The 13475-nt window shown below is 36.3% G+C and overlaps 1 protein-coding gene across 1 annotated transcript in view; it reads right to left on the bottom strand.

Moving 5' to 3' along the window:
- Positions 1-13475, bottom strand: part of DOCK2 (dedicator of cytokinesis 2) — a 129106-nt gene that overhangs the window by 4227 nt on the left and 111404 nt on the right. The window contains exons 39-49 of the mRNA XM_071758480.1: positions 12423-12512; positions 11824-11928; positions 10609-10750; positions 9406-9487; positions 8574-8658; positions 6980-7066; positions 6477-6653; positions 5571-5654; positions 4081-4218; positions 2799-2926; positions 984-1164 (exon numbers count right to left, since the gene is read on the bottom strand). Of these exons, the coding sequence (XP_071614581.1) occupies positions 984-1164; positions 2799-2926; positions 4081-4218; positions 5571-5654; positions 6477-6653; positions 6980-7066; positions 8574-8658; positions 9406-9487; positions 10609-10750; positions 11824-11928; positions 12423-12512 (1299 nt within the window). The remainder of the gene's footprint in view (positions 1-983; positions 1165-2798; positions 2927-4080; positions 4219-5570; positions 5655-6476; positions 6654-6979; positions 7067-8573; positions 8659-9405; positions 9488-10608; positions 10751-11823; positions 11929-12422; positions 12513-13475) is intronic.

The following is a 13475-nucleotide window of genomic DNA, read 5'->3' as shown; positions in this document are numbered from 1 at the left end:
GTGAAATTCCCACTTCTAGGTGTATGTGTTACCTAATTTAATCAAGAGACCAAGGTGCAGCTGTTTTTGTACATTAATGCTTCTCACAACACAACTGTACTTTACATCTCTCGTTTGTGGTAAGTACATGTGGTGTAAGACAACCACAAACCTCCATAACTTTCTCATTGTTTCACAGATGAGTCTTACAATTCACTTTGCCTTTGACAATTCCTTCAAAAATTTTTTATCAATCACTAATGCTCTCTCCATGTAATTCAGCAGTTTGTTACTGCTTGTAGATAGTGCTTCTGTAACAACAGGACATCTTTCAAAGTTGTGGGTTTGGATATTTTTTTATTATTATTATTATTACTATTATTTCTTATACCAAAGGAAAAAAAGTCTCATGAGAATTAAGTTTAAAAAATGCAAACACACATAATGTAAATTGTGTAAGTCATCTTAAAGATGTGGAAGTGCAGTAAAAGCACTCAGATGATCTATGGAGCAAGAAATGGAAGTGCTCCCAAACTTCAGTCTGGCACCATTTAAGGAACACTGTTTGCTGTCTTGCAGCTTCCTAACGGCTGCATGTTCCATAACAAGCTACAAAATGTACAAGGTTCATCACTTCTGAAATAGCCCTGACTGCAAGGAGCTGCCATGAAATGTCAGCACAGTTAATTGCCTCTCCACAGGAAAGTTAGCTTTACCCTCCAAATATAGCATTCCATTTTAAACTAATTCAGCTTCACAATTTGCACTCTCAGGGCTATATTGTCTGTCATAATAAGCAAGCAGAGATATTCTGATTTTTCCATTGATTTTTCTCCTCAGCATCTTGCAGGTTTCATTCATGGTAGGGCAGGCAGATGACTTCTGCATCCTGCATGCTTCACACCATGGCAGCTTAAGTTCTATGTGACATATTTTTATTTTCCTAAGCAGAAATGTCCTCTGTGTTATGGATTATAAAATACTTCTCCGAATCAGTAACATACACATTTCATGTCAGAGACAGAAATATCAGGTGCTGTCTTCTCATCAGCAAACACCACACTGCTTCTTTTTGTTCTTTTTTTGGATCTTCTCATCTTTACTTCAGGGGGAGGATTAATTTGCTGAGCAGTCTCCTCTGGTTCTGGTTTTACTGGCTTTGGTAGCACCACTTCCAGATCAAAGCTGCAGGAACAAAAGGAAAAAGTACAAATTGCTGAATGATATTTTAAAAGCCACTGGTATTCTGATGTAATTTCCTCATGAAATATAAATGCAGGTCATCCTTTCCTTCACCTTTCTATGCAGCCTTGCAAACTGCTGGCAAAAAAATGTATGTGCTTCAGCTGGAAACTGTAGATAAAATAAGATTCCTTCAGTTTGACATGGTCTTAAAATGTTGCAAACAATGTAAAATATTAAGTGCAAATCTCTTTCAAAGATTTGTGCATTAGCTTAAGGACTCCTACACCAAGCAGAATTAGAGCTCACTTGGCAGGTCTGAGCTCAGTGATGACGGTGCTAAAAGCAAGACATGTTACTTGGGTTGCTGGTAACAGTGGAGAAGAGTATTGGTATTTATTGTCATGTTTTAAATGCACCCTAATAGTTACTTCACCATACTGGACAACAATTCTTTTACCCAATGATAAAAACAAACAATTCACTCCTTATCTTCCTCTATTTTTTGTATTTAAAAATAGGACTTTTTCATTAAAATATGAAATTGGTGCTTCTCTGCTTTTGTCATTAGCCTACTGAACACAGGGCTGGATTTAATTTACAACAAAACCTGTTAGAGCAAGTAGCACTGTGAATTTGCTGAATGGTGCTTCCTAGAAGCAAATAATCATGACTCAGCTGTTGAAGTACAGATGCCTGGTTCCATGGGACAGAAGCTTTACTAAAGATATGGAGCTGGCATATAGAACATAAATCATATTTCTGTGCTGCACCCTTCCTGAGAGGGAGCTTAAGGGCATGAAGAGCAGTCTGGGGCAATACTACACAGCTCTGTTACACAGCTCAAAAAATATGAGTAGTCTTAAACAATGAACTGGCAGTCAAAAATGGAAGGAGAGTGGGGTATCTTAAGAAGAAACACTTCCAACTAAGGGTCATACAACTTTTGGACTTTTTTGTGATTTAAATTGAGCAATCCAAAAAAAGGGAGATCCGATGTTTAAAAAACAAGACTAACAAACACCGCTCAGCAAGTTTAATTTTACAAGATCTTGCTGTATGACACCAAAAAAAACCATACCTTGTCCAAGAAGACATTCTATGTACCCAAAGTGATCAAAATAATTTGTGGATTAAAAAATTTCATGAATACACCTAACAACTCTTATCTCAAACCTAACAATCTCTAAGTTCCCCAGGTCAGCAGTTAAGACAGCATCAGGAAAAGCATTTTACATTACTACAAGCTTTACTGAAACATTCCAAATCCTTACTTGTAAGTTTATAAATACTTTACTCTTCCTCTCCAGTTTTTATATGCAAGATGCTAATTAAGTTAAAAAACTAAATAAACTTGCAAAAAAACTAGATCTTTGTATTTTTTTTAAATGCCACTTAAATTTCTCCAAAATGGAATGCCACTTTTTTCTAGTGAGACTGAAGTGAATTTTGTATATTCAGTTAAAATATTGTAGCTTCAGGCCTGGATGAAGTGATAGCTACTGTTAAAAATATTGTCTTGAGACTGCTAGTGGTCTTTATCCTTGAATGTTTTTCCCCCCATCTTTTAGTTTCATTCCATTATATTGTTTAAAAAACAGGAGTGAAAGAAATTTCATATTGTATTCATAACCAACCTTTCTGAAGCAATTTTGTTTGGAGTACTGCAGTCTGAATTCATGGAAGCCAGGGAAATAACAGATAACTGGCGATAGGATCTCAGCATCGACCTTGGCCGTCCCACTCTCTTGTCATCAAAATCTGGCTACAGGGTGGAAAAGAGAAAAACACTTTCTCTCAAACTTTATGTGAACCTCATACAATCTCTTCATACTAGGTCTTGAAAAAAGAGCAGACATTTTAACATTGGACATGAAAGGAGTTATTTGCTATTATAAATTATTGTGATTGTTTTTTTGGTTTGGATACAGTCTATGACCTCCCAAACTTAATTGTGCAGCCATTAGCTAAAAAAACTACAACTGACAATTTTATATGTGAAAAAGAAATAAACTATCTGCTGATATAAGTTTGAATACTAAAGTACTTGATTGAGGCAAATAGATGGATTTACTCCTTGCTCCTATACACTACTCACACTCTGTCTGCAATACAACAGGTTCTGCCATCTCTATAATTAGTACAGCATTTTTAAATTATATGTTTGCAAGTGTTGAACAAAAGTAAGATTTCCCTAACAGCCAGAGAGGAAGAGCATTTCTTGCTAGTTCTAGAACTGTTTAATTTCTTCAGGGGTGACTTCTGGAATTTAAAACTGTAGAGCAGAGTCTACAGAAACTCGTTACTTATCCTCCATTAAACAAAGAAAAAAATCCATTTATAATCAATGCTGAAAGCTGCAACATTAAATAATTACCAAAGCAATTGGATCTTAATTGTCAAAAACAGCCAACAAACTTTCTGCTAGCCTGCACAATAGATTATTTCATTGAAGAATTGTCTGGAGAGTAAGTTTAGAATTAGTGTGTGTCTGGATTTGTTTTGAAGTGACCCTTCAATTCCCATATATTTTAGCTTTCTCTCAAGTAATATTTACCCTACAAGCTAAGGTTTATTTCACAACACAGCTGGAAGTGGCTAGCACAGGGAGACATCAATTGAAGATGAAAGCCCTAAATCACTAAGATAAACTACAAAGAGAAGGAACATAAGAAGTTGCTTTTTACATTCTCAATAGAGCTGAAAAAAATTCAAGTTTAATAGACTCAATAAAATACTCTAAATCTTCCTGAATACAGAATATTTGATACGTCAGAGGATGAACTAATCTGCTCAAATATAAACCTCAGGTCTTACTACATTCAGGTCACAGTAAAATGACAAGTAATGGAAGTTTAGCATGTGTTTTTGTTTAAAAGAACAAGAAAAAGTGTCAGAGAAGTTAAAGGAGAGGAATACCAATTCTCTGGCTCCATACTGTTTCTCCACTTTAGCTTTTAAATGTTTGAAACACTCCTCCATACGGTCATGGAAAGGACGAAGATTATCAGAAACTCTTCTTTCATGAATTTTAATTCCAGCACCAAGGAAAGGTATCTTGAAGAAGGTATAAAAAAAAAAAAAAAAAAAAAAAAAAAAAAAAAAAGAAAAGAAAAAAGTGAGAACTTTAAACTGGGTCTGACAACTCCTTTTGCTCCATTGTAAGTATCTTCTAAGTTAACTGCAAAATTCTTACTGTGACTGGCAGATAGATTTGCCAGCTGACCTCAGGTTTTGGCAGCAACTGAAAGATGGAAAGGGTCCTGAAAATTGAACTTGCTCAGTAAACTTTTTAAGAATGTCGGGTGCATCAAAGGGCATGTTTTCTCTCTTCTATGTTTTTACTTTTCCAGGGATGGGGCATCTACTGCCTCTCTGGGAAACCTGTTCCCATATTTCTCCCCCCTCATTTTAAAAAAATTCTTATTTATGTCTAAAGAAAAACCTTCCACAAACACAGAACAATGAACATCCACCTCTAGGGAAGAATTGTAACCCAAGAGAATTTGAGATTTGCAAATTCTGGCTTTCCCAGAAATTCATAAATTCCTCATGACTTCTGTCATGCTTTCTGTGGTGTCTCCACAGGAATACATCCTGAGTTTGGAATCCTGGCTCTTTTCACCATAAATGTAGCCCACTGTCTGTGGACTCTGATAAACCATTCCAAATGATACATTCTACGCAGTACTTTTCTGGCCTTCCCTTGCACACAAGGAGATATAAAGGCAATTCCAGTACCATTTCATCTCATTCTTAACAGACCTACAGCGATGAGACCCCTCAGGAAACACAGTGGGACTTTCCTAATTCGGTCATTTCTCCAGTTTAAGCATAAATTAAAAGAAATCTGAAGGACAGGATGACTTAGATCCCTGGGAGTGCTATATCAATCACACGCCACATCACTGGGTAAGAAATGATTGCTAAATTGTTTTGGCAGTGACCAGTGTGTTATTAGAGGAACACACACTCCCTGCTAGGCACAGAGAACATGCTTCCTGTTAGGATAGAGAAGTTCCCCTACTTCAGGGAAAGTATTAGTATCTAAATAGGATAATAAATATTTGGTCTTTTTACAGCTACACATATTCTGAAACAGGTGGTTTAGTCTGTCAGAATATTTTACTACAAGCCCCTTTTCAAAAAATGTTATGAACTCACAAGAACCTTCTTCTACCCCACCCTACACTTTGGGGAAACAGTAAAAAACAAAACAAAAAACCAAAACAAAAAACCCCAACACCAAACAAACAAAAACCAAAAGACAAACAAACAAAACCCAACAAAGATGCAAAACCAAGTCCAAAATTACACAGACATCTAAATGCTATATTCTCCTGCAAGAAAGGAACAGAAAAAAGGAATAGCTGATGTAGCCTTAGTTACTACTGACAGTAAGAAGTTACCTGCCAAGCAATTAGATCTTTGAGTCTATTCAGCTTTTCTTGATCCTCTGGATGGTCTCTGTAATACTCTTCTGTAAAGAAAGCCTTAGACAAAAAAATAATTCAGTCCATCATTCTGACAGGTAAAGAAAACTGTGATTACACCACTGGTTCCAGATGGTGATCATTATATTGGACATCAAATAAAGACCTATACACTCTCCTTAACCAGACACTAATAGTGGTAATTCCTCATTATATCAATTGAAAGCTGACAAGTTGTGTGTACTGAGCATGGCACATGCTCTTCATCAGGAAATGGCAGGCAGAAGCAGAGCTAATACTTTAGGATTTAAATTTATATGAGTATTTAACATTTCTGATTTTTCTCCTGCCCCATTTTCACAATGTAGCCTTAGGGATAAATTTTCTACAGTTCAGTTCCTCAAGACATGGTTTTTCCATGCATCTCCAGAATAGCTTTTATATGTATTTCTGTTTAACCGAAAAACTGCTATGCAGAATGGCTGCTGTTACTGAGAAAACCTGGTGATGGTTTAATTGACAACCCACATGTAAATACTCCAGACTTACTGCAAGATTTTTATCTTTTTACTCCAGACCAAATATCCTGATGTGCAAGAGCCTTTTCATCACAAAAGGGGTATTGCATGTCACATGTATTTGAAAATTCTCATAACTACAACTAATACTGAGTTTGTTACTCTAGTTTGCTAGTTTCTGCTCTCAGAGACAGGATATGAGGTTATTTCTGCTTTCAAATGAGGATATGGGGATATCTTAATCAGTGGAATTACAGCTTTCATACTCCGAGCTACATCCCAATGCCACTGAGAACAAAAGATGTAGCAGGAATATGAATCAATGTACCTGAAACAGTCTCTGCACTGCCTTAGAGGCTCTTACCTTTTCATATTTAGCAAAGCCACCCATAACAGCTGGATCAACTATTCCATTCAGAAACATAGAAAGTGGATTAATAGGAAGGTTCTCATCACTCTGGTACTGGTTAATCATCACCAAAATTTTTTCATTTGTCATGGACATGGTCTCAATAGCATTCTCTAAAGGACTAATTGTAGTCTACAAAGAAACAAAAGATTATTAAGGTTTCTAAAGAGATAATGAGGTCTTTTTGGTTTTATAAAACTTCACTTATATAAAGACCATTCTTGGAATTCAGCAAACCAACACAGATTTGTTCAGTTCTCTTAGGACTTGGTTCTCAAACTATAAATCAGATGCAAGATGTATTGATCCCAGCAGCAGAATAATAAAACAATTACAGTTATTTATGTATAAAAGAAAGCAAATAACAATAGCCTTGTGTAACAAATTTGCCAGCAACTTTGTACATGAGGATCTGTATAGTTACATGTTTTACAGGTTCTTAGTAGGTTGATACACACCTGTGACATGGAGACAACTTCAAACCACCGTAGAATTCCAGGAAGTTTGTATGCTGTAACAAATGATGTTCTCTCAATCCACATAGACTATTAAGAAAACAGCAGGGAGAAAAATGGTGCTTCAAGATTTAAACTTTAATCTTTTTTGCCCTCTGATCCAGTGGAAAGAAAGTAGATGGCAAACATACACATTTTTGCATAAAAGGACACTAGAAACTGAAACGAGCAGAGCAATTTGCACAAATCATTTTTATCATTAGGCCATCTTCATGCACTAAATCTGCTCAAAGCAGAGGAAGAAGAAAATTACCCTTGAATCTTTTAGTATCTATTCCTATTTTTGCCATTACAGATGGAATGACTGTGACTAAATGACCTACTCTCACCTTTATCAAGATTCTACTTCCTCCTCTTTCGAAATGTATTTCTGCAATTAAAAGCAGTAATAGTGCTTTAACAACTTGACAGTATTCCTACTTTTTTCCTTTCCTCTTCTGAACAAGACCAGCTCTTGGTACTTTAAAATGCCACTTCTTCCTTTACCCTACTGCTCCTTACTTTACCAATGTCAGCTCACCTAACCTGCCAGCACTGAGACACAGAATAATGAAGTGAATGAAGACATCCTCCAATTATGCCACTTTCTATCCCCCTAAGGTAAGAATGCATATAATTTTTTGTCACCAGCAATGAAAACTTTAACAACTTAATTTCTGTAAAACCACTTCAAGGTATATTCATAAATGGCAGCAAAAATCTCCAGGTTGCAAAGGAAACCAATTTGCACCATGAGTCTTGACAAAACAGTGCAAAGCTGAGATGTCAGGGTAGTGTGCTGCATCTGAAGCACTTCATTTATCAGCAGGTGAGAAGCTCCTTACATCAAACTATTGACACAACCAATCAGCATGCACATAACTGAATTGTACGGTTTTAAAATAAATTTCCCATCAGTATCCCACGAAACAGCTTTAGCCATTAAGATTTGATAGTATGTTTTTCACAAGAAACTATTAACAGATATCTGTAAAATTAAAATATAGCCTCTTTCCACAGTTTTATCATGACACTGGAAAATAATTTATGATGTTGCAAATCTCCTAGGATATTTGAACACTGAAGACTATTTCTCAGTATTGCACCATTATGTACGGGAATAAAAATGACATACGTAATACTCTAATTTGTCAAGATTTCACAAGACTTATGAAAGCAGACAGCACATACCTCTCACTGCCAAGCTGGCAGCTAACAGAAGTGCTGTAAAATACAGGAGGTAATATCTTTGATGCTTATTTCCATGTCATCTTGTTTCCCAATGAAATGGTGTATCAGAAAAGCATTACTGCTTAACACAAATGTGTTGAATGTACTAACTACATAAAGTTTACTTGCAGTTGAAACTGATGTATCACTGAATAAGAATTTAGGAGTAGTGCTGAAACAGAGAAATCTTATGGTTTTTTTTTTTTGAACCGGATCCTAAAGTTAGGATGTCTGCAATGAGTGATGTAAGACTAAAAAAAATATCTAGATTAAAATCCAATCACAGCTACCAGAACTGCATCCATCACCCTGTCAGGCATTTCCTTACCGCAAATTCATTTTCAGGATCAACAGAGCCTTTTCTGACTGGTCTTGAATAGTGGAACCGGTGCACATTGTTGGACTTATAAAAGCTGAAAGATTAAAGAAAGACTACGGTAAAATACAGCTTTCAGAAATTTTTGACTCTTGTTATCACAAAGAAGTATTTCATTTTGAGTCACTTGAGGTTTTAATCACAAGCAAATGTATTGCTCATAGAAAAAGCACTTAACTGAAAACTCAGGAGACAATTACATTATCTATATAGCAGGGTAAACACAGAGTATTCTACAGGTATTAAGCTTCAGTTTGTGACATGGTGTTATTGCCAGGCATAAAAATTGCAGAACTTCAGCTTAATGTTAAAACCTGCAGACAATCTAAAAAAAGGTTTTTACTGCCCTGTAGTCTTGCATACATACTGCTTGCCTGCTTTATAATAGCACTCAAAAGAAACAGATTATCTTAAAAATAAGAAGCAAAATGTTGGCCACAGTATCTCCCACCATGTCTTTTGCACTTGGCAAGGTAAGTTGCAAGACTGTTTTACAAGAACCTTCAACTCAACCATTCTTACACTGCCAATCACCTCCAGCATCCCTCTCTCTCCGTTCTGTGACTAAGAGGGTGTGTTGAAAACTCAGTAACTTGGGCCCACAGCATGAGTGCCACCTCCCCACCCTGTAACCCTGGCAGATGGCCTTTCATGAATTTCCAAGGGAATTCCTGTCATCAGACTCAGAAAACAAAAGATTCATTGGTGCATGACTGTTCACAAAACAATGGTTGTCTGTTTAGCAACTAAATTACCTATTTACCTATTAAGAAAATTCACTTACTTGATAATTTGGTCTGGTACTGCCTTATTTTTTAACCTAGGCTGCTCGTCCAGCACTGGTTGCACTGTAAAACATTGGATATCTGAAATCATGTGAGCTAAGGATGTGTTATTAACCACCAGTGGAAAATATTGTAGGCTGCAGGGGAAATAAAAGGAATAATTGTAAAGACATTTCCGGATGAAAAATCTGCACAGCTTTAATTTAAAGAGCTTTCTTGGAAAAAAAAAATTAAAAAAAAAAAATAAAAATAAAAAAAGGAATCACACAGATCCCTCAAAGTTTAAGGCCCATCCAACTTAAAAAAATTAACAACATCTGATATTAACAGTTTCAATATTTAGCTTTTGGCATGCATAATGTCATAATGTATAGCATTTCATCTTTGAAATCTGTAACTGAGAAGCCCTTTTACTTAAGATTTCCTTTTTCTACAGAAATGATATTTTTTAAATCCACAATCTGTATTAATAAGTAAATATATCATAGTCCTACATACGTCAGTATGTTTGAAACTAATGCTCTCAGGTTAGATCCTGTAACTCCTTCTTCAGTGAATAAGTAGTGCTTATCTCTCTAGTTGCAGTCAGACTCAACCAAATTCTACTTTAAGGAAGGGCTGAAGCACACATGTCACAGAAAATAAAATTAATTAAAATATAAGACAGACTTAGAAGCTTGGCTCCCAAGTTTAATGTTCTATTTTAGACTCCCTGCATCGCCCCAACAGTGTGAAAAGAAAGCAACAACAACTGGCTGCTTTAAACCTGACCAGCTCAAGTGTTCGTCACTGGTTTTGCCATTTGAAGAAAATAGGCATAAACCATGTATGAACCTGGATGAATTTTCTTCACTTAAGTTGCTATCAACCACTGAAACAGGATGGTGAGAGAGAGGCTGAGCCACCACCCCTGGAGGGATTCTACAGAGATGCAGATGTCATGCTTAGGGACACGGTTTAGTTGCAGACTAGATTTATGTTTGGAGTCAGTCTTTAGGGCCTCTTCCAACCAAAATGATTCTGTAGAGACTGAAAGAGGCAGACTCTTAATAGGAGCAAACCATAAAAACCATATGCTAACCATAAAAGACACATAAAAAATATGTGCAAACTGAGCTTCCATAGTAATAAACTTTCATCCTTAAAAAAAAGGTTTCCCCACCCTGCCTTTGTTCTGTAATCTCCTCCATGTTCAAGGATACATTGACCAGGAGAGTTTTTCACACCTTCTCCAGGTGCTGAGGTGGTGTTCATCTTCTCTGCACTGGGAAACTGACTCATCAGCTGTGCCTGGAAATCCTCTCTCCTCTCATATTCCTTCCCACGATAGATGAACACTTTGTTCTGCAAGGAATAAACAGCTGATTTCTTGGGCTGCATGATGCTGAGGTAAAAGTTACAGATGCATGTTTATGAGTACAAAGACACAACAGGGTCTCCAAATAATGGAATCAGTGTTACTGCTTTCTGAACTTGAATTAACTCCAAAGCAAGACATCATTTTGACCAGGTGCTGGAAGCCCTCACTTTCTCTCCTGGGGCCCTGCTTTATGCTGTTAGACAGAATGATGATAACCTGGCATCACCACTGGGGGTACTCCTGTAAAGCAGGATAAAAACGTACTGGGAGGAGAGAAATTCCTTTTCTTCTTGTCTGTCAGGTAAAATGATTTTCTTTCAAATACATTCTGGGTCCAGATTTCACAGATTTCTAATGTCAATGTACAGGTCTGGTCCTTCTACTTGGTACTAGGAAATGTCCTCATTTACAATACAGTCTAGCCCCAAATCTGCTCATCTGTGATGCAGATTCCTTAATTCACCAGGCTACTTCTACGATACCAGAAACAAAAGGGGTGTGGCCACCTTTGGTGTGATAGTAGCATCATGTTTCACAATCTTTCCAATATTTTCAAGGCAACTTTGGAACTGGGAGAGGTCTTGCATTGCTTTTCAAGTGTGAAGAAAGCTACCATTTTGACTACAATAGGCAAGAAAAGAATTTACTTTTTTATTCTACAAGAAAAAAGCAAATATCCAGGTTAGTTTTATGTTCTGACTACATGTACTAATGTGGTTAAAAGAAAACAATGATCTTGAAAAAAAATTAAATAAAAGCCAGTTGTGCATGACTTCCTAAGTTTGGCAGATTTCTTGAAAAAAAACTATCCCCTTTTTTGATTTCCCCACATGGTAGCCTGTGTACAGAGGAAACACATGAAGAAAAAAAATAAGAAAAAAATCAGTATCACTTTGTAACTAAAATAAAAAATCAGATTTTGACTACAGTCTTGCACCAAAGCACAACTAAATCCATGTCAAATATCCCCAGAGACTCACTTGCATTAGTAGAGTACACTCATATTTTAGAAGCATGTGAAAATACATTTAAAAAGTAAGAAATTAAACACGTTTACCCTTAGGAAGGTGGGGAATCCTTGGCCATAATACCCAACAGCAAAATAATCTGGTTTAGGTCTCAGAATTTTCATAATGTTTTCATAGAACTTGGCTTGTTGAATCTGAAAGCAAAACCAACTGTAATTATTTCTATTTGTGGTGTGGCTTTTTTCCATTTATTTTTTAACCTCTGTAGTGTACTGCAGATATCAGTGGATGTGCAAGAATTAGTGATTATCAGTTGCTAAGCTATAGCAATAACCAGCATGCACATGGCTCTACTGTGGTATATTAAATATTGTTTACATTTATATGCAAATATACATAGTGCCTTATAAATACATAATGCCTTTAAATTTTGCTAACTCAAAGCATTTAGTTTGTCTCTAAATTTCAAAATATCTTAATAAGCACAGAACTCTAACAAATAGTTCTTCATGAATCTCTTCCTTAATTACTTTACCATGGGAAGGTTACAATACAGTACTGCAACCCACAGACAAATGGATTAAAAAATAATAGTAGACAACAAGCTTATACATAACTCTGTCATCTGATAGCTCAAAGTACTAATATTTATGTGACCAAAATAATTAAGATCTGTATATACTCTTACCAGGTTCTGACTTAGAAGTTCATAGTCAAAAACTTCCTTTTCATACTGCTCTGCAAGTTCTTTGCATAAAGTTATGGCTTCTTCCCACATCTAAAATGTAACCACAAAAGCAAAAAGTAAACCCGGGTCAAAGCAGTTTTTAATGCATCACTGTTTAACTACAGTTTTATTGATTGTGCTGTCTTTAAATTAAATTTTTAAACTGTACATTTAGAATGGAAGACTCACAGCATCACACTTCAGGAAAGCAGATAAATGTAAAAAACAAGAGTTTTACGGTTCATTAAAGGAAGAAGTAAACCTACCTTATTCTTGCAATAAGCTCATATAAAAAAAAAATCACTTTTCAGATATATTATGAAAAAAGAGTAAATTGCTTAAGTTGCTTAACATCCAGCAGAGGAGCAGGGTATGAGGGTCCTGCACCTGCCTCCCTAAAACAAATGAACCTCACTTTACAAGAAATTCTGAAGCAGAAACAATCACAGGTGTCTTTCTGTATGACACCTCTCTTGTCAGCTAAAAAATTACACGGCTCAGACTTAAACTTGTGCTTGCCTGGAGTAGCAGCTGGTTTCTTTACATACAATTTAACAGCTACCTCTGAAAATTAGGAGGAATGACTAGGAAAGACTAGGAGAGTTTATCTCATCTGCTAAAGGCACTTAATGTACACAGCACATAAGAGGTCTTAAAGCAGACAGAAACTCCCTCTCAAACATATTTCTCAACTTTTGCCAGTTTTCTCATCCTTTCCAAATAAAGGAGACAAAAGGGTTTTTCTAAGCATAATTCTCTACTGAAGTAAGGAGGATACAAGCGGTCACACTCAGTATGACCATTTTTGCACGATGCAGATCTGAACCAGACAGCTGCAAACCTCTGATGTAGCTGAAGAGAAGCTGAATGCTAGGTAGATGAGAAATCATGAGTATGTGATCATTCTGATATAGTGGGTGGGGACTGCTATACCATAGTTATTTTAGATGCCAACAAAAAGAACCTGAGAAGCTATAAACAGAACTGCATTCTCCTGCACAGTGCTGAAGCATC

Source organism: Heliangelus exortis, chromosome 15 (genome assembly GCF_036169615.1).
Source record: "Heliangelus exortis chromosome 15, bHelExo1.hap1, whole genome shotgun sequence".
Lineage (NCBI taxonomy): Eukaryota > Metazoa > Chordata > Aves > Apodiformes > Trochilidae > Heliangelus > Heliangelus exortis.
Note: the sequence above shows the minus strand (reverse complement) of the source record. Positions and strands in the feature narration are given on the sequence as shown.